Here is a 24,354-nt window from a genome sequence, read left to right on the forward strand (position 1 = left end):
AACAATCTACAACACATGCCCCCAGTGACACAAGAGGTCAGGACATGGTCAGGCTAATCAGAGGCCACCATACAGTCTGCACTACATGACATGGTCTCACGTACGTTCCAGGACACCACTGTCAATGTCACTAATGACATCACTCTGTGGTGAATTAATTTGTTGAACAACAGAGGCAACTGTGCCCAAACCTACAGTTAAATAATTCTACAACCAGAAACTGTGGATGACCAGGACCATCCAGGATGCCATTGACAGCCAGTCTGGAAACATGGACAATTACGAAGCAACAGCCTACAATATAAGAAGAGCAGTAAAGAAAGCCAAAGGGGGGACTACAGGAAGTCCCAGTCCCAAAAGCATGTGGCACGATCTAAGAACTATAATAGACTGGCCCCAAATTACCTGTCACCCCTATTGGTATTTACCATGAGCAAACTAAACTGTGCTGAGGCACAGCGGTACTTTGTGCTAAATGCTAACATTAGCATGCTAACATGCTCAGAAATACAAATATTATATAAATAATATACAGATAATATAAACCATAGTCAACACCCAAGCCCCCAGTAATTGCGCTGGAGTTTAAACATAGGGGCCGAATTCTGCAACTACAACTTCAGGTCTGTTACATGATGCCATTGGGCCCAAAAATATATTTCTCGCCACTTACATTGGAAGACAGACATCTGTAAATCAGTGGATACAATTTCTTGAGCATGAAACCCCACAAAATGACTTGTTTCCCTATCGGAATTAGATCCATTGAGTCTGATAACATGTTCAATCATTTTATCCCCATTAAAGTTAGCAGAGTGCTAAACCAGAGTTAAGCTACTTGTCTGGCAAAATCTTTGGTGCGCTTGGGCTGTGGGTCCAATGATGCGGAAGATCAGGGTAATTTTAGACCTGTCAAGTCAAACTTTTTTAGCTTCATGTGCCACTGAGCAAATTTCAGAGGAATGAATGGGGCCCTGCCTCTGACTCTGTATCCAGTTGTCTTTATACATCCACATTACCATCATAGTTTACAGTATTAGTATGCTAATATATGCTAATTAGTACTAAACACAAATTTGACGTAGTCATTAGTGCATGTATTTTGTTAGATATTAGACAAACTGAAATCCTGACCTGATGATGGCATGGCACTGTGTGAAAAGCCAGTAGATCCCCAAAGTGATAACAATTCATCTTATGGGGAAGATGAATCTACCAAAAAAAAAATTGTGACTAACTGTTTAAGTCTGGACCAACGTGGAGGACTGACAAACTGGCAGTACCATTCATAGAGTCCTCCTGCTGGCTAGATAAAAATGTAGATCGAGATAAAAGAGCAAGGCAGAAAGTAACACAGTGTATTTCTGTGATGAACATCTATTGTGAAAATGAAGCCAACATATGTTTTCTATTCTGTATTTCCAAATTATGGAAAATGAAGGCACCTATGTATTTCATTACCTTCATCTTTTCAGACAGACTTTCAGAGTGGCCAGAAATAGCAACAGAGGAAGTATTATGCGGTCCACATGGTGAATGTGTGGTACTGTTTGGAACAGATCCAAACCACTAAGTGATTTCTACTGAATGTAATGGAAGACGTATGGTGGAGATTTTTTTTTCTTTTTTGCTGTTGAGCTTATGCTCAACAAGAGTAAAATACTGGTAACAAAAGAAAGTAGCAAGTGCATATTGAAAGCAGAAGCAAAATTTTGCTCAGGCAGCGCCCCATTAAAAGAGGTTGTCTAGTCAAAGCGTCATAGGGTTGATTCCCAGTAACTCAGGGCTAGTTCATCTTACTATATGTAAACATTGTTCCCAAAGAAGGATTTTCATTTAATATAAACTTCATAACAACATACATTTATGGGCATTTAAACACATGATGACTTGAAAAATTATATTATTTAAAATGCTGAAGGAAGGCTGAATATCTGCTTGTTAAGGGGAAGATTATCAACTGAAGATTTTGTTTCCACTTAAACATTTCTGCCAGGAGAATACCCAAACATGATGCTTGAGACATAACACATGGATTCGGCTTTGATTGACTGTCTGTACTGTGTATATAAATAGAAAGAATTTGTCTTCTTTTGGGAGCAATAAGCGAGCAGCTGAGAGACCTGCCACCCAGGGCACATAAACAGAGATTTGCTTCATGATACAGCAGCACTGTTATGAAAACTATAAGTCACTCAGCAGAGCCCAAACGTCCAACAGAAGCTGATGCCGTCTTGTGCAAAATAGCAGAGGCATGCGAGCAGTTGTTTGGTGTTGACACTTTGGATGAGATGCTAATGTTTACTTTGGTGTACAGTAAGTGCTGCTACTTGCTGTTGACCCGGAGCAGTGTTTCACAAAATCTTGAAAGTTGTAGATATCAGAGCACATGTTTTCTATAAACATCTCCTGAAGAAGATCAGCCGGTATGACGTCTTCCTGCAGCTGGATGAGGAGTGCGGAACATTTGTACACAGTGAAGACATGCCTCAGTAACACAGTAGAGAATCCTTCTAAACAAGGATGTGCACATGGTGAAGAGACGTAACACAACATGTGCGATGATGCTTGCACCAAAGATTTCACCTGCAGGCAGCATAGTGTGAGATGTAATGGGCTGATAATCCACATTGGAAATGCTTATGCTTACAAGCTTTTTTCAATTTGATGATTCCATGACGTGTTCTCTCATGCAGTGGAGGTCACAGTCAACAGTCTGTGCACTGGAGGCATGCCAGACACAGTTTTGGTAATATCGTGGTTAGGCCTGCGCATGTAGTGTACTTGCATACAGGGTGTAGGGCTGCCTCCCACCAAGAACTTTCCTAGTCGACCAATAGTTGTCATTTAGGGCCATTAGCCAACTAGTCACGATATTAATTTAATTATTAAATGATATATTTTGGGCGGGGCAACACAATGGTTTGAGTTGAAGGTGTGAGAAAGAATAGTATCAGTAACATTGTTAACACTGTGCTACATTACAGAGAAATACAAAACTGTACTAATGAACCTTCATTAATATAGGTCTATATTTTATCTACAAGTGCACGTCACACACTGAGCGAGCCGCCTGTTAATGATGCTGTGGGCAAAGCAGTAATGATTGTGCTAGTTTGGTGGAGCTGTGGCAGCAGAAGCCTTGCTTATTTGATGTTTCCTCCAGCTGCTATCACCACGAGAAAAAAGACGCTGCATGGAGGGAAATTGCGGAGGAACTGCAACTTCCAGGTGAGCAAGCTACCTATGGTGGGGCAGATGGATGATGTACGCTGATGCGGTGCACGCTGGTGACGTTGCAAATTGACGTACGTCATAACCTGCGATTCAGTAGTAAACGGCCATCGTACAATCTGCACACATCAAACTTGACGTTGTACCAAAGTTTATTAGATCCATGTCTCACTCTGTGTCATGCAATGGTATTATAAGATTGCTAAAATCGCACAGTGTATAGAGGGCATTAGAGAGTTTAGATGGAACATATACCTTCAGGTGGCTATAAAGAGAAGCACATGCATATCAAGTGAAAGAGGCAAATGTTTTGTGATTTTGGAGAGGTCTGTTTTTGTGTCGCCGCACAATTCTACCACAAAAATTAATATTTTGTATGTATGTTTCCAAGTTTGTGTGTTCTGGGTCTTAAATTGCTCCTTGTAGTTGCAAAAGGTAAAAATGCAAAAATAATTCATGCCGAAACTTAACAAATTGCACAAAACGATAAACACAACCTCAGCTTTGGTTAGGTGGATGAGATTGTTTTGTTTGGAGCCCACAAAAGTGCAATATGGACCTGCACCTGATAAAAATGACATCATGATTTGCTGTTGCAGCTTTAAATAACACACAGTCAGTCTAGCCACCACCTCCTTGTGATACAATGCATTGTTGATGTATTTCCATACACTTCAATAACCACTCTACTGTGTCTCGAAACACAGGGTAGGTTCATTTAGTTGGATAGTTCATTTCCAGGTAGCTGCTGTTAATGGACTGGCTTGTGCAGTGTGTGATAGCATATTGTTTCAGCTCAGCTGCTTTATTCATTTCCCATAAGTGTTAACTTAATGAACTGGCAGTGGCGGTCTGGGCTAATAGCTCCTTTGTTATAGGATCTGTTAGAGCTGATTTCAATCAGAGCAGGAAGTCTTCTGTGGCCAGAATGAGGCTGTGTCTGTATGTGTCGGGCTGCCTAAGTGTTTGTTGACCTTTATGCGCAAATGCATGTTTGTGTGTGTACTTGTGTACGTGTGTGTGTGAGTGTGTATCAACAATGCAGCAGAGTGGAGGAAAGTAAGTAATGCTAATGCTTTGGTGTGAACAGAGCTCAGTAATAGGCAGCATACTGGCACGTTAAACCTGTGTTATTCATTAGGTGACATTAACATTGAATCAAATGATTTTTATCAGCTGTTGTAGGGAGCCGTTTCTATCATACAAAGCCTTGATAAACCCGCTGCACGCTACCTACACAGCACCAAATGGCAGACAACACATAAGCGGGTGATATGATTTGACTGTTTCTGTCAGGTTGTTTTAATGATTTTCTGCCCATTAGAGGCCAGACATCAGTTAATGAAGGGGTCTACTTTTCCTCAAACATTTGCACTTCAGTACTAACCACTGATGCTAACACACACATTACACATAAGACATACTAACACTGAGATATGCTACAGTAAATGAAGAAGCATGATATTAACAGTATAAATATGCCCACTTACTCAGTGGTATAAGATGAATGCTAACATGTGGATTGCATTTGTACATTTTATCTTATTTTTTAAGAAAGTAGCCACATGTACACTCTTAGAAATAAGGGTTCATGAAGGGCTGAGGTTCTACACAGAACCATTTGCCTCTGAAGAACCCATTTTTGAAGAAAGGGTACTTTGTAAGACTAAAGCCCCGTGTCACATTGGCATTTAATGTGCACTGATGGATTCACATCGAAAACTCATGCATTGAGTAGCATTACAAGTAAACGTTCCACCTTAAAAGTCGTGGGCAGTTGGCCCAGTTAATTAAACTTTTTCCTCCGACTCCAGCTGCTGCAAGAGCCAGTAAAACATCCATAGTTACAGTTTACTAATACATGTAAAAGTCTCCATGGTAACCCTAAACAAGAATGGCCTTCCGCTATTGACCAAGCAACGTCCAACAGTGTTCACAGCTCCACCTTTAGTACCGGATCTGTGTGCTAGGGACCCAAACAGAGGGGTGTTTGTGCTTCTTGTTTCACGTTATTCATTCATTTTTAATCAGTTTCCTGTTTAAATTTGTGGATTCTCTCCTCCTGTGTCATGTCTGGTTTTACTTCATGTCTTTGTGTGTTTTCCCGCCTTTTTCTGTCACACCTGTCTCATTAGTCTTTCCCTGTTCCAAGAGTCTTCCCCTCACACCTGTTCTGTATTAGTCTCGTTTGCTCCACCCGAGTGTTCCCCACCACTCCCTTGTTGTTAGCCAATCCCCATTTCCCTCCTCCAGCTGTGTCTCGTTTTTTGATTAGTTTTCTGTGTATATATATATTTACACCTGTGGATTTCCCTTCGTTCCTTGTCAGTTTGTCTGTGTTCATTTCCATGTTCTTGGTGTGGTTTCGTCCTTGTCTCTTGTGTTCCATTTTTGATTTCTTCCGCAAGTTCTTCCCTGTGTTCATTGTGCTTCCAGGGTTTGTTTCAGTTTAGTTTTGGTTCTCTTTTCTTTTGGGCTTTGTGTTTTATTGCCTGTCTGTTTTGAGGATTTTTTAAATCAGTATTAAAGCTCGGTTTTTGTTTAAACTTCAGCCTGCCTCCTGCTCTGCATTTGGGTCCTTCCTGAACTGATTTATGACATTAAAAGTCAGAGTCTATATTTCAATGGGCACAGACTCACCTACAGACATTGATTAACTGAAATAAGCATCTTTCAGATGACCCCAGAGCGTTCTCTAGAGAGTTAACCTTACTACAGTTATTGCCTGAGCTAGGTACAGCCCACAGCTGCCCCAGAATCTACCATCCAGTTGTGGCACTGTGGTTCAAATATAACTCACCACAGTCTTTCTCCCTAAAATCCACCACCCACTAATCAAAGCAAACCATAACTCTTAAAACAATAAAAATTCCTAAAATGAAATGAATCATAAAAAGTATGACATCATAAAATCAAAGAATTGTAAAACCATGAATCATAAAATCAACTAAGATACAACATGTAAAGGAAAGGAAAGGTTCTGGATAGAGCGCCCAGAGAGGGTTCTTGCTTAAACCAATACACTACAAAAAAGCTCTCTCTGGAGGTTCTGGGTGGGACCTTTTATAGATGGTTCAGGTTTAACCTTTTATGTTGGGTTCTAGGTAGAATCACTGAAAATATTCTAGCTGCAACATTTATCCCTATATGGTTCTATTCAGCACCTTTTGTTTCTAAGGGTGCTTTCAGACCTAGAGTTAACTTGCTTTGGTCTGAATCAGGGACTAATTTTGTTCCAAAGTTGTATAATTGCTTAGAGTTGGTTCGTGTTCTCACGGCAGCATTTACAAGTGGACCAGATCAGATGCCTTGTGTGAGGAAGCTGCTCTTGATTGGTCAGAATTTCCATGTGGGAAAAATCCAGGAAGTAAACAAAACAATGAAGAAGAGTACACTTGCAAGATAAATGCGACACTTTCTAATGTCACAATGGAGGGACAACTGCGCAGGTTGATTGTAGCGCTGCTCATCGTGGACTATATTGCTGTCATTGTTCATTTTAGGCAAAGCAGTTTGAAAACAAGGCTCCAACTAGAAAACAATGTTTTAATGAATCAAATGCGCCAAATGCACATATTAAGGCAGCACAGAGGAGGCGCACATTAATAATGCTCCAGGACTGTAACATGCTCATGTTTAACCCAAACAATGTGTCATGTGACTGCAGTTGGTTCAGATCCAGGTCAGAACATATTCTCATTACAAACAAACTGCACCAGAGTTAGTTTTTTAACTGGACTGAGACTATCTCTTCAAGAAAATCCCGGTCCGGTTGTTTTGGTGTACACCGACCAAACAAACCACACTTAGGAGGCAAGCGATCATGAGTTTGTTTGAACCGAACCAAAAGAGTGTATAAGTAGCTGAAATGTATAAAGGGGTGACAAAATTTCATTTGTAGTTTTGGCGTTTTTTGTGTGTGAGATGGCTGTTGGTGAACTGAGAGCTGTTAGTGCTGTACATGCAATCAGATTAGGATGTTGGACTGGTACACTGAATGCTTTTGTATTGCTGTTTTATCCTCCACAGAAAGAGCATACCATTGTCTTTGGAAAAACACACATCTTTAAAAAGTCAGGTAGGATTAAAAGACTTAAAAGCCAGGCTTGTTGCACATTTTGAAAATTGGACAAAGGTGTTTGAATGATTCTTGGACCATAGAAACAAGAAATAAAGCATGCCCTCCTTAAGTTGAGGTAAGAAAAAAGGAGGCCAAGGTTGAAGCTGAGAGGCTTTCGCCTGGCAGCAGTAACAACGCTGTGGGTGCTGAGACACAGTCTTTGAGGTTTCACAAGACATTCTTTCACTCCGCTGGTTTTTCCTAACTGCTGTGTTTGGCTGCAGTCTCAGACCACTGGCCAGAGCTGGGAGATTTACATAGGCTAATACATCATTCAAATGATGGCACGCTAGATAGATAATTTACAGTTCAGCTGAATTCTAATGACTATTTGAATGTGATTTTACATAATTTGTCTCAAAATGAATGTGTGGAAAGGTGAGGAGTCAAATGTGGCTGTTTCTTTTTAGAGCGTTCTGTGGTTTGTTTCGTCATCCTGGAAGTTTCATTGTGCTGATTTGTTTGGCAGTGCCTTGAAGCAGCTGGCAAACGTTAAAAGGTTTCAACACTTAGCAGGTAATAGAAGTTGTGCTAAACTGTATAATTAACAATTTGACTGACTGTAAGTATCTTTAAGCGTTTATGTCTGTCTGGTGGTTCTCTGCATAAGGGTTTAGCTCAGCACCTGTGCTGTCATGAATTTTCACTCTGTGATGTGCCACTTTTTCTATAACAGCCTGGTTTATTCCGTCTTTCACTCTTCTATATCGTGCCTAATGTGTTCTGGTTTTGTCATAGTTGGCTGTGTTACCTTTAATACCTCACATATGCTATATTAGAGATATTATTTTTTTGCTCCACCGGCAATGGGGCCCAACAATGGTAACGTCAGCTGGCCTGTCACTCCTGCCAACGTTCCAGTACATAGCAAGGTATCTTAAACTAATTGCCAGGTGGCAAAGAAACTTGCTATATACTCAGTCCCTAAACAATTAATCCTAATTTTTTCGATGACTTTCTAACCATTCATTCTGCAACATTATCAGGTTGAAATTTCCATTTGTATACCAAAAATATTAGGCAGCCCAGCATGAAATTTAGCAAGCACATTCATGCTCCTCAGAGGAATAACCCTTTTCATTTTGAGTACTGTAAGAAGCCATCTGCAGCCAAAATTTAGGTTACACATATTTATTAAACAAAACTTGGAAGTAACTAGGAAGGTAACAACACTAACAAGAATAATATTGAATTATTTACCTGAATAACTAAAATAAACAGGTTAAAACAAGACTAGCTGAACTGGCAGCCTACTTGCAAACTACATACATCACAAGAACAATATCAAATAACTGAAGAGAAGCAGATGGGTTTAGTTGGAAGATGACAGTTTCAGAGATTTTAAGCTCTTTGTTAGATGTTTTATAATTGCTTCTCTACACAAGGTATAAACCCTGTGGCACTGATGCACATGGCTGTTTTATCAGTCACTCAGACAAAGAAGGGAGAGGAAAACACCAGAAAGCTTTGGCCGTTCTTGTCATCATTATTCCTAAACAGCTGTCTGTAAATGAAAACATCAATCACTGACATACACTAATGACACTGAGGTGAATTAAGAGATGCGTGTGAAGTGCTGTCTATGGGAGCTCTCCATTCAGCACCACAAATCCCAAAATACAAACTAAAGGGCAAACAGCATTATTTTCTTCTCTCCCTGCAGTCTCTCATTGACCTTCTGTTTAAGTTCGTAAGTTTTTCCCTCTTATTTTAACATCACAGCAGGCCTGGTCCATTGTTTTATGAACAATGGCGCCAACCACATACTTGAGATATGCAATATTGGACAGCCACAGTTCTACCAGAACTGACACTGACTCCTTAATTCCATTGCTAACAACACACTGCTTGTCCATGAGTAGTCAGCTTCAGCCAGGTTTGTTAACTATTTCTGTCCTTTCATATTACGTGTGGAGCTCTACCTGCCAGTCAGTCGAACACTGACAGCCTCTCCTGCACAGCTCCATGAATCTTTGTATCTTACCGCCTAGGAAATTTCCTTTTCTTTTTCTCTGATCCAACAATGCCACAAATAATGAAAGATTAGCTACACATAAGCAAGACAGCAGCAGAATGTTAGCAGGGTATCCTAGCAATGCATGCTCTGCGAGGCAATAGCCAGAGTCACTGGACATTCACATGAACATCCAGCGCTTAGACCAGACATAGTTATGTCTAGGTTTAAGTCTGGTTGGTCCAACTAACTTAAAGTCCATGCTAAAGACTAGTCTTAATGAAGACTGACTTAGCAGTTAGGGCCAGGCTTAAGTTAAGTTTCAAAGCTAGGAAAAATCCTATCTTTGCATCACTGAAGCAATTCCTAAATTCATGGCTGTGCCCTATACTATCTCAGACCCCACTATCTTTACCAAAGAAATTCCAACTATAACTGTACATTCAATTATCCTGGTGGCACTCGTCCTAGTATCAGTACGCTACGTCAGCTGGCAGGCCTTGTCAGAAATGCACAGTTTGCGACACCAGAATACAGATAGCTTGAGTGGTGGTGTAATGGTTCAAGCAGAACCCTCCCTGGGGGCTCTATGCAGAACATTTCCCTTCTGAGATATTCTGTCAAGTTTATGCTGATGTGTTTGTGTCTACTTCCTGTATTATTTTGAAATGTGTTCTCATCATAATTATATTAGTACTTCTATTAATGTTGTTGTAAGCTATTAACATTATTGTCTGTCCTGCATCTCTCTCTGTCTCTGTCTCTCTCTCTGTCTCCCCTTCTGTCTCATTGTGACATATGGATAACTGTTAATTTATTATGCTGATCTGTTCTGTATGACATCTATTCCGTCCTGGAAGAGGGATCCTTCCTCAGTTGTTCTACCTGAGGTTTCTACCGTTTTTTTTCCCATTAAAGGGTTTTTTGGGGGGGAGTTTTTCCTTCCTAAGGACAGAGGGATGTCGTATGCTGTAAAGCCCTGTGAGGCAAATTGTGATTTGTGATATTGGACTTTATAAATAAAATTGATTGATTGATTGATTGATTGATTGATTGTGTTAGCCTTTGTTAATTACCTCATGTTTCACCTGTGTCTTGTTCCACTCACTTGTGTGTAGCTAGTAATCAATGCTTGTGTATTTAAAGCCCAGTGTTTCCCTCATTCAATTGCCAGATTGTCATTGTTGCCCCGGTTTTTCATGCTTTCCAGCCTTTTCTTTTTGTTTGATTCCTTGGTATTTGACTCTGCTCAGATTTATAGGCTTTGCTTTTTGTGTGATTTCCCTAAATGGACTTTTCTGCCTCTGCTGACTGCCTTCATGTGTTTGACCCCTGACTTTTTGTGATATATTTAATCTTGGGTGTGAGGCTTGGTGAGATATAAGGCTGTAACGTTAAAGATCCATCTGCAACCTCAGTCTGAAAGTCTTTGAGAAAATAAAACAAAGTGCATTTGTGATCTGTCGCTATGACCACTGGCAGAACCCTGTCTCCTTTTAAGCCTCTCCAGAGCCGGACGTAGCTTGTCAAAATTAATCGTCTTGGCAGTCGCTATATACCCATTAATACATGGTCCAGGATATTAAAAGTGTCATAGGGTTGGAGTACCCTTTGAATAACTATATTTTAGTCGTCATGTTTTCCCCATCTTCACTGTCATTGCCATACACTCCTAACAGCAGGGAATATGCCATCCTAATTTAGGACTCCTAACTTGGGAAATCCCCATGTCAGGACAGTTCTCTTTTAGCTAAATTGCTATCCTAAGACTTTTCCCAAAATGCAGTCGCAAAACATTTTTTCTGCAATACCAAAAAATTCCCGAAAGTCATCCTACACTGAGATAAGATGGATTTCAGACTTATGAAGTGTCTCTAATAAGGCCCCAGGCGAACTTTTCAACCCAGTGGTGGTCAGCGTGATCTCAAAGAGCTCTCTTTATGTGTGTGTGCTCTGTAACCATGGTGAGCTCTTTACCAGGTCAAAGAGACTGAGGTCAGCCTTAATGATATCCTCATTAGGATGAGAGGGAGAGAGACAGTTTAAGCTGTTTAAGGGTCTTGAATAGGAGTCATTGAGACTAATTAGTTTCCATTCATGCTGTTCAACTCTGTGATTGAAAGAATGAAGTGGCTCTCAGGGTTTCTGCTCTGTTCTGTACATCAGTCTTGTGTAAGGATCTTCATCGGTGCCATGTGAAAAACCAAACCCAGCTCCTTATTACTCACTTTGTTCTTCAAGTGGTAATCCTTCACATTCTCGCTCATTGTTTTCAGATTAAAATGTGCTCATTTCCCCAGTGATTCAGGCTTCAGGTTGAACTCCAAGTTGAGGGTTCCCTGTTGAAGGGTCCTTGTTAAAAGAATGTGTGAAATAGTGGCTTCTTGTGATGGCCTATAGTGACTGAATTCAAAGTCTAGGCCAGATGAATGGGACTAAGTGGGCTCCAGGACTTTCAGAAAATTAATTCAAAATATTTTTAATTGTGACAGAGTAGAAGCTGTATTAATAGATGTGTGAGCACTGACATCACCTCATGAAGCTTTTATGGCAGATACAGCTGACATGGAGAGCATTAGGAGTCCTGGTGAAGTAAAAAAAAAAAACTAGAAACTAAACTGCCAGATGATTTCTTAGGAGCTGCTGACAGAGTAAAATGTGAAAGAATATTAGAGTTATTCATGAGGTGGACAGAAAAAGGGGTGACAGCATCGCTTTGTGTTTGCTGGATGTGTAAGTAAGCAGTTTGTTAAAAACAAACAAACAAACAAAAAACCCGTAGCTATACAAACTTGTGCTTGTTGTTTTTCCGCCTCCTAGTGGCCACACATCCATCAATGCAGCTTTAAGTAAAAGCAGCCAGCCAGTGCAAATGATTACCTGGCTGTTACCCAGTGTGATTGTCTGTAATGATGTTAGTCTGTAATATTAATCACTTGGAACACTGTCCAAATGATCAACCTTTGAACCAGTGAATAATTTTATGCATGAGCTTTTTAGTGGTTATGGGCCATGTGTTTCAAATTCCAAAGAAGAAAACAAAATCAGCAAGCACTACATTTGTTCTGTTTTGTCTTACGTCAAACTGATCGTTGCTTTCTTCGATCCTCGACTAACCAAATGTATGACCTGAGTTTGGCTGCTTAATCTCGTTGCAATGAGGCGGTTTCACATCACCTTCCATATAAGTGTGTATTAAATCATCTGTCTGGTCAAGTAGAGTACAGGTATTTATGCAACCGCTGCATTAAAATATGTCTAATGAGGAACTAAAGGATCACCAAAGTCATCAAAGCTCATTTTGTTTGAAGTTGCTTTTAAAGTCAACGGCCATCCTGGGAAATGTCCAGTAGTCCTATACTGCAGTTGGATTTGGGTGGTTTAAAAAAATTTCAAACTGGTTTGATATAATGTCAAACACCTGACCTTAGTGGTACACCAAATTTCTACCAATTTTACCAACAGGTGTAAAACTTGACTTAGAAATCAATCCTAATATTTACTGCAGCAATCATCAAAAACTGTTGGTGTTGATTGTATGAAATTATTTCCTGGTGGACATTTGTGTTTTCATGTTCTGATGGTGCAGATATTTGGACATGCCTTACTTCTAAAACACCATTTACCAAGTGTAGTCCAGTGATGGCCATTAAACTGGTTTCATTTTTATAGCTGTGAAAATCCTGAGAAAATCTTTTGGTAAATAAGTCATAGAAAAATACGGGGTCTAGAGAGCAACTCATCTTTTCATCTGCTGTACTTTAAATGTACTTTCAACCAGAAGATACATCTTTATTCACAGTAAAGTGTGGTTCAGATGTCTGATATACAATGATGGGACAGAATACAAGACTATCCAATCAAAAAAGTTCGCACTTATTGGTGGATGATGAACTGGATCATTATAGGAACTTTATGTAATCATGTAGAGCCCAGCCAGTTTGGTAGTAGAGACTCCTAATCTAACCAGAGACTGTATGAACGTAGCTATTGTGACATACTCATTGGTCTGTGGTCTCCTCAAGCCTCATGTTTGGCATTTTGGCCCTCACCATCTTGAATTTTTGGAGTCAGAAGTGACCATATTTGGACCATATTTGGACTTGAGGGTGGAGAACACTAGCACTAACTGCTTGCTTGGTTATCATGGTGCATTTATAGCTATGATTAATGGTGATTAACATTCATGCTAATGCTAATGCCAATTTCTCATAGTGAGAAACAGTCTTAAATCCATCAAAAGTACTGAATAGAGTGTGCCAGGGCTGACATCAAAACCCAGAAGTTTAGCATCGCGCTGGTTCCCGGAAGAGAAAGTGAATATGATTTTTGCATTGCGTTTTGGATTATGTCAGAAAATAAGCTCTGTGGCTAACACATGTTTATGATACTTAGAGGTTTTGTTCAGCGAGATAATCTTCACATATGAACACCTTTCATACCACATTTGAAGCTTAAATGTGATCGCCAGAAGTAAAAAGCTAACGTTAGGCTTTAACGGACTACATGACTACTCCACGGTCACGTGACTCTTGACGTCACCGCCACTAAGCTTTCAACTGATTTCGGCCGCTTTATTTTAAAAACATTGTATAATGGGGAAATCGGACGGTTTAAGCTAAATAAGAAGCTGTCATGGCGGACTGCCAGCACTCTCGCCTGTTCAGGGGTGATGACGTTTAATGTCCCTGACAGGGTTTGTAGTCGTATTGAGCAACTTGTTAGCAACCACCTTTTTTACGACATGTAAAAGCTTCAAAATTCACAAGTAGGCTATTTACTGACATGTTTTATGTCGTAGAACAAAACCTGAAACTCGCTTAAGCTTTTGTTAACCACAGACCTTATTTGAGGCATTTTACCAAAATCCCATTCAAAAAACGTATTGACTTTTAGACAAGAGAACCGGAAGTGCTAAAAGCGCTAACGGAGTTCCGGGTTTACTGGCACACTCTATTTCAGACTTCCTAGAGGGTCTTTTGTCATAACCAAATGCTGACCAAGAGTTTATATGTGACCAGAACATTACAGTTAGTTTTCATGAACTGACTACACGCTGAAATAGCAATAGTTACAGCTATGCCTATGCTCTGTGAATCTGGGGTTGCGCCATGGTTATGTTACCTAACCATCGTTGTTGCCATGGTAGCAACTGTCAACAGACAGCATACTCCTGTCACTCAGTTATTTAATTAGTTATGCATAACTTTAAGTGTTAACATTTGAACAGGTGCATTATAGAAAAATTCACCCCTGTACAGTTGTCATGAATATTGAAATTACTTATAGAGATCAAAACTGTTTTTAGTACCAGGCTGAAGACATTTCTGCTGAAAAGTTGGACAGTTTGACATGGGGGTTAATGGGTTTGATGTGCTTTTGGAATTCGCCTCAAGTAGCCATTCAAAGAACTGCAGATTTTGGCTTCAGAGAAATTCTGCATTGGCTTAATTTTTCAGGCCCAGAGGTCGCTGCTTGAATTGAACACATTCACACTTGAGTAACTTAAAGGATGAAAACATAACCTGTAAAATCATATATTCTTTACTATTCCAAGAGTATTTATTCAGTGTTATTCAGAACTGCCACTGCAGTCATTTGCTCCTGTGCTGCTCGCCTTGACAAAAACAAGTGTGCACGACCATTTCTCAAGGTGCTCCTCACTATGCTTTTTGCACCTTGTCATGATTCACCTTAACTCTCTCTGACTCTTTTCTCTTTTATAATTTCTGCAGCTGTTTGAGATCACAGTGCCAATCACACAAGGCACCAAGCCGGTGACCATCAGTGTGGCCAACCACACCCAGTGCAGCTGTCTGTCCAAACTGGACGTCTACAAACAAGTGCACAGCATCATCAGGAGATCCCTGCCTGAGTAAGCGCTCACACTCACTGCATCTTTCTGTCTTTCTGTTGATCTCTCACACACACACACACACACACACACACACACACACAAAACCTCTTCTGTCAGCTTTGCACAGTTTTCAACCCAAGAGACCTCAGTCTACCTCTGGCACATGTCTCCTCAGAGCTGTATGTGTGCGTGTGTGTGTGCGTGTGTGTGTGTGTGTGTGTGTGTGTGTGTGTGTGTGTGTGTGTGTGTGTTTAGGACAGGAGCAGCCTTTTCCTTTTTCCAGCAAGAGGTGTTCTTACACACACACACAAAGAGACAGACAGTGTTTGAATCTATTGTTACAGACGTTGCTTCCTGTGCATACAGGGGTGTTACTTTAGGAAACTCTCTTGTATTATCTCTTGATTAACTTCACAGTCATGAAATGTCATGACATGAAATGTATGTATGTTCCTGAGTGCATACCTAAGATGACGCATGCTGTGATTTATGACCTCTCCAAAACACTCTCTGACAGGCAGCATCCCACGAGGAAGTGGTTCATGATGTATTTTTTGGCATGTGTCCTGAAAACAGAAGGATGCAAAGATATTGTATTTGGTTTGCGTGTTTTAGTCCATTAATGAACAATTTTGTCAAGTTGACATTACAGCCAATGTCATTTTTAATACAACAGTGTGGACTCTGCCAAGGCTGTCCTTTGTTTCCTGTTGAGTTTGGGATCTTTAGGGACAGAATGTGTAGCTCAGGAGTGGAGAGTGTGAAGTTTGGTGACCTCAGAATTGTTTGTGTGCTTCTGCCAATGATGTAGTCCTGCTGGCTCCATTGACCCTTAAATGTCAGCACACTCTGGGGTAGTTTTCAGCAGAGTGTGAGGCAACATTGTACTCTGCCAGAAAGCAGTGGAGGGCTACCCCTCAGGTTGGTGAATAAGTTTCTATTTCTGAGTTCAGATGTCTTGGGGTTTTGTTTACGAGTGATTGTAGTTCCAGGAAGAAACTGAGTGGATTAAGCTCAGATTTTAAAGGGACAGTTCACCCCAAAATCCAAAATATATATATTTTTTTATTTCTTATCAATCCAGATTATTTTGGTGTGAGCTGCAGAGTGTTGGAAATATCAACCGTAGAGATGTCTGCCCTTTCTCAAATATAATGGCACTAGATGGCACTTGGTTTGTGGTGCTCAAAGTGCCAAAAATACAATTGAAAAACTCAACAGCAATGTCTCTTTTCAGAAATCATGACCGAACTACACCCACCAGCCATATCACAGAAGGAAAGAAGCCTGTATCTACTGCGCCACTGGCCACTAGCTAACATTACAGCTTATTTCAGAAAGACAGAATAACTGTTTACATCTTATGCTTCTCTTCCATGAATAGATACACGCCTCTATCTGTGTGGTGTTACGGTTGGTGGTATAGTTCATTAGAAAGATAATAGTTCCTACATAAAACTGCATAGAAAAAAAGCTACTTTAAACCCCACAACAAAACAATCCAGATTGATAAATAATTCTACAGGTAAGAGGAAGAATATGTATTTTTGATTTTGAAGTGAACCGCCCAGTTAAATCTCATTTAAAAATCAGTATTTATATTATTAGTAGTATTTATTTAAAACAACATCATACATTTTAGATAGCAGGCCATTTTACAGCATGCAAACACACACAGATACACACACACACACACACACACACACACACACAAACTCTTTAAGAAACACTGTAACTTGCCTCAAACATATCTTTTGCATTCCTGTTGATGATATATCTTTATTAAGCCTCCTTATACAGTTATATATAGACTACTTATAGTTAATGTGAAGGAAACCTCGTGAGGCAGACACATTGTACCTTATATGAGAGGAATCCCTGCTGCGTGCTGCTCAGCTCTTTTTCCAGTCCCTTTCATTTTTCACATCAGGTGAATAAGCAGCGTGATGAACGACGGTCAGACCCTGGTGCAGATGAAATCCAAGTCGATGTTGTTAGAAGACGCCTCTGTGTGTGTGTGTGTGTGTGTGTGTGTGTGTGTGTGTGTCTGTGTCTGTGTCTGGGTGGGGTACTACTGAAGAGTAATGACCTGTTCAATATGGAATGTGCACTTACATGTGCCATAGAAGTTCACAAAACAATTACGACAATAAATCTAAACCAAGGAAAGACATGAAGGGTTAGTTAATGAAGGCTGTGTGTGTGTGTGTGTGTGTGTGTGTGTGTGTGTGTGTGTGTGTGTGTTTCAAAGACATATGATAGGAATGTAACCTGGAGGATGTTGGCTGCCGTAATGTGACAAATGTTCTGTTAATGACATGGAAATTATGTGCATTTAGACAACTTCAGACTTTACATTGACTTTTCTAAATTGGATACAGGTCACGTAAACAGCATATTCCAGTTGCTCCGAACTAAGCCTTTACCAAATTGATCATTTCCCAATTAAGATGTGGAATATGCCGATATTATTCAGGTTTTATTGCATTCTTTGGACGTGTGTAAAGCACATTCAGATTATCCCTCTCCATATTAGTTTTTACCACAGTTTGCAACACATGTCTCGAACCAACCATGTGCATGAACCAACTTGCCAACAGTTTGCATAGCTGAGGTAGAGATGCATACCCCAAAGAAAAGCCTGCATTTCTGGTCAGGAACACACCTACTTTTAAACATTAAGAAAGACTCAGATATCAACAGGTTTTTGGGCATGTGCTACAAATATTGCAAGAAAGATTTAATGAAGGTGGTTAAAGGAATGAAAGAGGGAAGCTATGTTTGCATGGTCAAACAAGTCTGCAACTGTTGGAAAACTTTGGAAAAATCCTGTTTTGATGCATTATAATCAAAATGGCACAAGCGTCTCCAGCTGTTCTGCTTCTTCATATTTTGAGGTGATAACGACATGTTGGTGAACTTTAATCAGAGTAGACACAGCTGCATGTAAAGGGGAATCACATTAAACAGATATTTTGTCTTCACTTCTTCAGTATCTCCAGTTTCATTCTCCTTCCTGAATATTTTGTGGCTCCACTTTTCTCTCTGGATGTTGTTGTGGCTCATATTGACGTTAATAGGCCTTGATGCTTTGGAGTGTGTGCGTGTTAGACAGAGAGAGAGCAGGAACACTTGTGACGTTAGAAGAATGTTGATACGTGTTGGTATTTGACGTTTCATACATGCACACACGCATGCACAAAGCAATGGCTTTAAACACAGCGTGTCAGATAATGGCTGGAAGAGGAAACGCATTGTAGAGATTTTCACACCTACAAATCAACCAGCGAATAACAGACGTAAGCGTGAAGCACACGTATGTTTCACATTAGGTGAAGTGAGAGGAACACCGCAGTCACACCAGCAACCTTTCTCCCAAAAATGTCTCTCTCTTTCTCTTCACTCTCTCCATCTCTTTCTTTTGCTCTCCTCCTCTATCCCCCCCATTAGTGAATATGTCCGTTCCGTTTATGTGTCCGTGCCACTGCAGCTTGAATTGAAACCACACTGTGTCTCTTGTCATCGCCAGACTCTTTCTCAACTTAAAACAATTTGTCTGTCTGCAAACACACCGCCTGCTGTCTGTCTGCAAACACACCGCCTGCTGTCTGTCTCTGTGTCCAACTCACTGGTTCCCTAAATGTTGCGTTTTAGCCAGATCATTTTCTCATTGTGGTGTTTTATATAATAGACTGTGTGTGTGTGTGTGTGTGTGTGTGTGTTCAGTATTTTCAGAGGAGGTATATTTTTCTTGGCAGTTTGTAGAAATCCAAACAAGGTATCTGGTTTCTGGAGTAATGTCAGCATCAGGCTGGGGTTTGTTTTCCATCACATGGACAATCCCAATATTTTTACCAATATTTGTCAAGTTGATATTAATATAATTAACAACATCGAGTGACTCAGGAAGTAATGGTTTTTAAAGTGTTTTGGGTTATTTGTTGTTTTGTACCTTATCCTAGTCTGTGACTGGTGGCATTCTCTCATGTGATTAATTCCAGACTTCAGTTGAGAAATTTATTGTATGAAGAAATCAAATACTTACATATACAAGTTCACATTTGTGCTCACCTCACATGCAGAGGATAATAATTTCTTTAATTTTCCTCATAAATGTCAGCAGCTTGTTCCAGGGTCAAGAATATGATGGCTGTCATTACACTTTATTGAGCTGCTCTTTACTCAAAACAAGAAAGTAGCTGTATTCTCACCATTTAACATGTTGCCAAATCTGTTCATTCAGTTTTGCAGAACAACATTTTAATCCAACTTTGTGCTGCCCCACTATTTTTTTTTTCTTTTCAAGCCATAATTCATGTATGGTAACATGTCAAACACCTCACCTCCACATCGTTTCAACAAAGCTTTCAGAATATGGGGTAGTTCTGAGCGGCTTAGCATCACTTACCAAATTATAAGTGTCTGACATTAAACTTTTGTCAATATGGATTTTCTACACATCATGAGCTTGATTATATTCTTGACAACTCAATTGTTCAGGCTATTTTATGGGAACCATGAACACCAAAGTATAATTAATTTAAATGTACCAGCATGGTAAACAAAGACGAAAAAAAGTTCTGACTTCCAACCTCATTGGTTCAAATTTGTCCCTTCGTCTATTATTTATATATATCTTAAGTCTGTAAAGGCCCGAACATACTCGGGCATACTCTAAGCGGAGCGGACTCCGCGAGGAATGTCAGCAGTCATTCGGGCTTTCATAGTCGAGCGCACTTCCGCGTTGTAGTTTCCTGTAAAAATGTCTGTGAAAAATCCCTGCGATGTGAAAAATACATGATGAACAGTCACTGGTGCGCTGAGCGTAGTCCGCGCGGTCATAAAATCTGAGCTTTGCGCGCACAGGGCTTGCGGACGTCCGGCTTGAGTCCGCGTGGACCTCCGCGGAGTCCGTTCCACGTACGTTCCACCCGAGTATGTTCAGGCCTTAAGGGTGCACTGAAGGGTGCGCTTTAGCCAATCACAATGGAGGGGGCGTGGCCGAGACGTGCAGGTGTCCCCAGGAAATGTGTACCTACAGAAACAGCAAGCTCCGCGTCCGCTCCACCCAAAACGCCGTCTCGTCAATGTGAAAAAAATATTTTTCAAGCAGATGTCTTAGTTACAACATGATTGAGCTAACTGGAGTAGTTCCATGTCGTATCCGACAACAGGAGGCTTTAACAGATGACGTCCTGATGTTAGCTTTGCTAACTGTCCCTGTCAGCTGCAGCCACTGCTGCTTTCTAGACATCGTGATTTCCCATAACTGAATAAATACCACACATACTGTAGCAACACAAAACTGCCTTGCTAGCTCAATCATGTTGTAACTAAGATATCCGCTGGAAAAAAATATTTTATTCATGGACTGTTTATTGAGTTATTACCTTATTTTTATACAGTCTGTTATTACAGACACTGCTAACGTTAACAGCTAACGGTTAGCCCAGCTGATCTACGATAACCATGTTAATTACAAAACACACAGAAATAACATTTGCTCAATCATTGTGTTTATAGACTTAACAAACATCTTATCTTGTCTTATCTCATCTTATACATCAGATTAGTCTACACGGTGATATAGTGATGTGAAAAATGTGATATATAGCTAAACTGCTGGTTTTCTACCCGAAGTATTTGTAAACAACACGGTGATTCCCTGGGGGCACCGCCGGAAGTGACGGGCGTGAGCAATCGCCGAGGCTCCTGCACTTCCGTTAGTCGAAAAACTCTGGGCTGTGCCTCCAGAGGTAAAGGAAGAAAAAAAAAAATTATTATTATTATTTTTTGTTTTTGTTTTTGTTTTGTTTTTTACCAATGGATTTCCAGATTGACTGTATGCTAACATTGTTTGTCAAATGGACTGCGGTTCTACTGACATAAACAATATTTTCTCATGTTCCTGCACTGTGTTGTTGGGAATGCGTTATTTGGTACCTTGCTGGTAGGGCTGCTTGATTATGGAAAAAATCATAATCACGATTATTTTGGTCAAAATTGAAATCACGATTATACAAACGATTATGCGGCGCACGTGATGACTTATTTACACGACAGCATGTCATGTCTGTCTCCACATGGTCGCGCATTTACAATTCTCCTCGGCTCTCTGTATCGCGCACGGCGGAGTTTGGCCCTGATGTGTACACACACACACGCACGCACACACACACGCACGCGCACACACACACACACACACACACACACACACAGATCAACCTCTCTCGCTCTCCCTCTGCCATTTTCTGCATGCTGTTTTTGACACAAGACACAACACAAGATAACGAGAGTTAACTGACAAGAAGCGCATAATCGTTTTATGTCGGTTATTTTGTTTTCATGATTGTTGAAAGCCCAAAACGTAATCTAGATTAAAATTTGATTACTTGAGCAGCCCTACTTGCTAGCTACAAAATGAAAGTGTCCCTTAGCTTTTCTGCGTAATTTTTTTCTCTGTGACAGCCCCTGGAGTGAAGCGTGCACTCTCAGTTAAAAATGCTAATGGGCTCTATTGTGTATTATTTGCAGTCACCGTACGAAAAACTTTAAGGGCTGTTTTTCCTGAATCATGGCTCAGTTACAGTCATTATGTAAAGTGATATCATTTGCTTAATATTTGGACTACAAAACAATACTGATATTAGCGAGTAATGTCCTCTTTTCAACAATGGATAAAACTCAAAACATGTTTCAGGGTCAATGTGACTGAAATTGATAGCGCAGCACCTGTTTCTGCCCTCTGGGGCTTTACTGTAATGATTTGTTCTCAAGCTCAACAAGAAACCTGGTGAGTAAAGACATCATCATTGGTTATAGGAATGATGGCCAAAACTATGAGGTTCTAAAATACTGACGTGTTTGAGAATGAGATTCTGTCTCTGGAGGCTCTGAATATCTGAGGAATCTAAACCATCATGATTCAGTGGAGAAACATTCATTCACAGTGACACATCAGCTGATAACTGTCAGCCTGCTCATTTCCTGTAAAGTGACTGAAGTGGTTAGACTTTAACAAATATGTGGGTGATAATAATATGTGTTGTGTGTGTGATATTTCCATGCTTCATCATTTCCCTGCTGTGATTTTTTTTTTTTAGTCGTTAATAGTTGCTCATGACAAGAGGAATGTCTCAGTCATCTACAGCTTTACTTTGTCATTTCCCGTTAGTTTGATTCCTGCTACATACATTAGCTCTTGCCTGTTTACTATATTAAATCATTCCAAACATATTACAGTAAATGCTACAGCAACAGGCAAGCATTACAGTCCTCATATCAAAAGCTACACTCAGCTACACAGGGCTATTACCAAGAACCACTGGTCCTTTAAAAACACATGTATTTCTTGAATTGACGCACAGCTAGAAGACTATCATGACAGCCTCTGTGGTTTCTAGACAGAAACGGTGGACTTTAGAGGCAATAAATATGCTTTCTTGGCGTTGTATAGAGCAGTCAGTAAGGAAGAAATGAGGTGAAAGACTATAAAAGGACATGAAAAAATGAAAAATTATTTAAGAGGAATGGGTAAAAGAAAAAAACGAGCTAGATAAGCAGATAACAAGGTCATGTGGTTTTAACATGGCAAACAGCAGAGCTGCTGTAGCCTCACAGAGATATCAGTAACTGTCCTCCACCTATCTGAAGTTGACCCAAGAGGCCTGTCTTTGATGATGATGTTTATTTGCCTACAATCTGCTTCCTTCCAGTCTCCTAATCAGCTAAACTATTCTAAGCCATGTTTGGTCCATGCACAATCAAAATGCCACTGCTGACATTTTGTAATCATTTATTTCACAATACTGTATCTGTACCTTGCAAGTATGGTGAAGTTGTACCTGTGTTAAGGCAACTAAAGTGACTTGGTTAAGGTTAAGGAAAGATCGTGGTCAAGGTTGAATATTAAAGAAACCTGATGTTGACTGCTTGTGAGATATGGGGGATAAACCCTGGCCTTCAGTGCGTACCTGTCCACCACCATCAAACCTTTCCTTTTTGTTGTGCTATAATATTACTACACTTACTGAAAGTTGCCATTGGTGATAAAGACATCTGGTTAATATAGTAAAATACAAGCTCTTATATTTAAACTGGAGTAAGTAGCCATAGTGGCACTGTGAAGCTGTGCTCAGGCACAGTGGTGCTGTGAGCTAAATACTCTCAGTCAGCATGCTAACATGCTCATGATGTTAACATGCTGTTTAGTAGGTATAAATTGTGCATTCCATTACCTATACTACCATACTATTTAGTATGCCAGAAAATCATTTAGCATGTCTCAATAAATAGCATGTCAAATGCAGTATGCCAAAAAATAACAGGATGCACCACTGCATCTGGTCACAGTTTGCAGAATACAAGCCAACATGCTTGCCTGTCTATTTTGACCCAGAATTCTCTGCACAGTGGAAGACTTCTCATCGACTAAGCTGCAGACACATGACAGCTCATAGACACCTGACAGAAGCCGCAATGACAGATGAAAAGCATGAATAACAGGAACAGAAACTGCTTAAGTGAACAAAATAAACAACAACAAAAGGACAGACATATGAAAATAGCAATGACAGAGACTGCATGTGTAATTTTACTGTCATGAACATACTGCATGTTAGAATCTACAATGTATAGAGTTATTACTGAAACTACATACAATGCAAAGTAACAACAGCAAAGCTCTCCGGGTTGATCCGTGTCTCTGGTGAGCATGGCAAAAGATGTTTTGTTAGGTCTCCAAGGTAACATGAAGCGATAACGTTAATATCTGCTGTGTTCCAAATCACATACTGTATTTTTAGTTCAGATTTTGTGCTACAGAATATAATGGATATATGAGCAAGAAAGTCAAAGTGCAATGTCATGGTGAGGTAGTATGTCCCAGTTGTTTTCATACCTCATGCAATAGTAATTACTTTGTACGGGCACTTGCAGTACTTTGGGATGCAGGCAATGTTAACCATGTTCATGATCATACTTAGCATGTTGCCCTTCAAGGGGAAGTGGTTGAGAAAATGACATTTTAGTTTTAACAATAGGTGAGAAAAAGTACAACCATAATATTTTCCTTTGGCTCTGCTGCAAAATATTTAATAATAATGTCAGAAGCTGTATAAATATAGCAGTAGAGTGTCTGCAACTGCACATAAGCATTCCTCATTCCAAAATGACATAAGGCTGTAGAAA

At 40.1% G+C, this 24,354-nt stretch overlaps 1 protein-coding gene across 1 annotated transcript in view; it reads left to right on the forward strand.

Annotated features, from left to right (window-relative positions):
- Positions 1-24,354, forward strand: part of vegfc (vascular endothelial growth factor c) — a 69,838-nt gene that overhangs the window by 32,433 nt on the left and 13,051 nt on the right. The window contains exon 4 of the mRNA XM_049572054.1: positions 15,044-15,183. Within this exon, the coding sequence (XP_049428011.1) occupies positions 15,044-15,183 (140 nt within the window). The remainder of the gene's footprint in view (positions 1-15,043; positions 15,184-24,354) is intronic.

Source organism: Epinephelus fuscoguttatus, linkage group LG3 (assembly GCF_011397635.1).
Source record: "Epinephelus fuscoguttatus linkage group LG3, E.fuscoguttatus.final_Chr_v1".
NCBI classification, from domain to species: Eukaryota; Metazoa; Chordata; class Actinopteri; order Perciformes; family Serranidae; genus Epinephelus; species Epinephelus fuscoguttatus.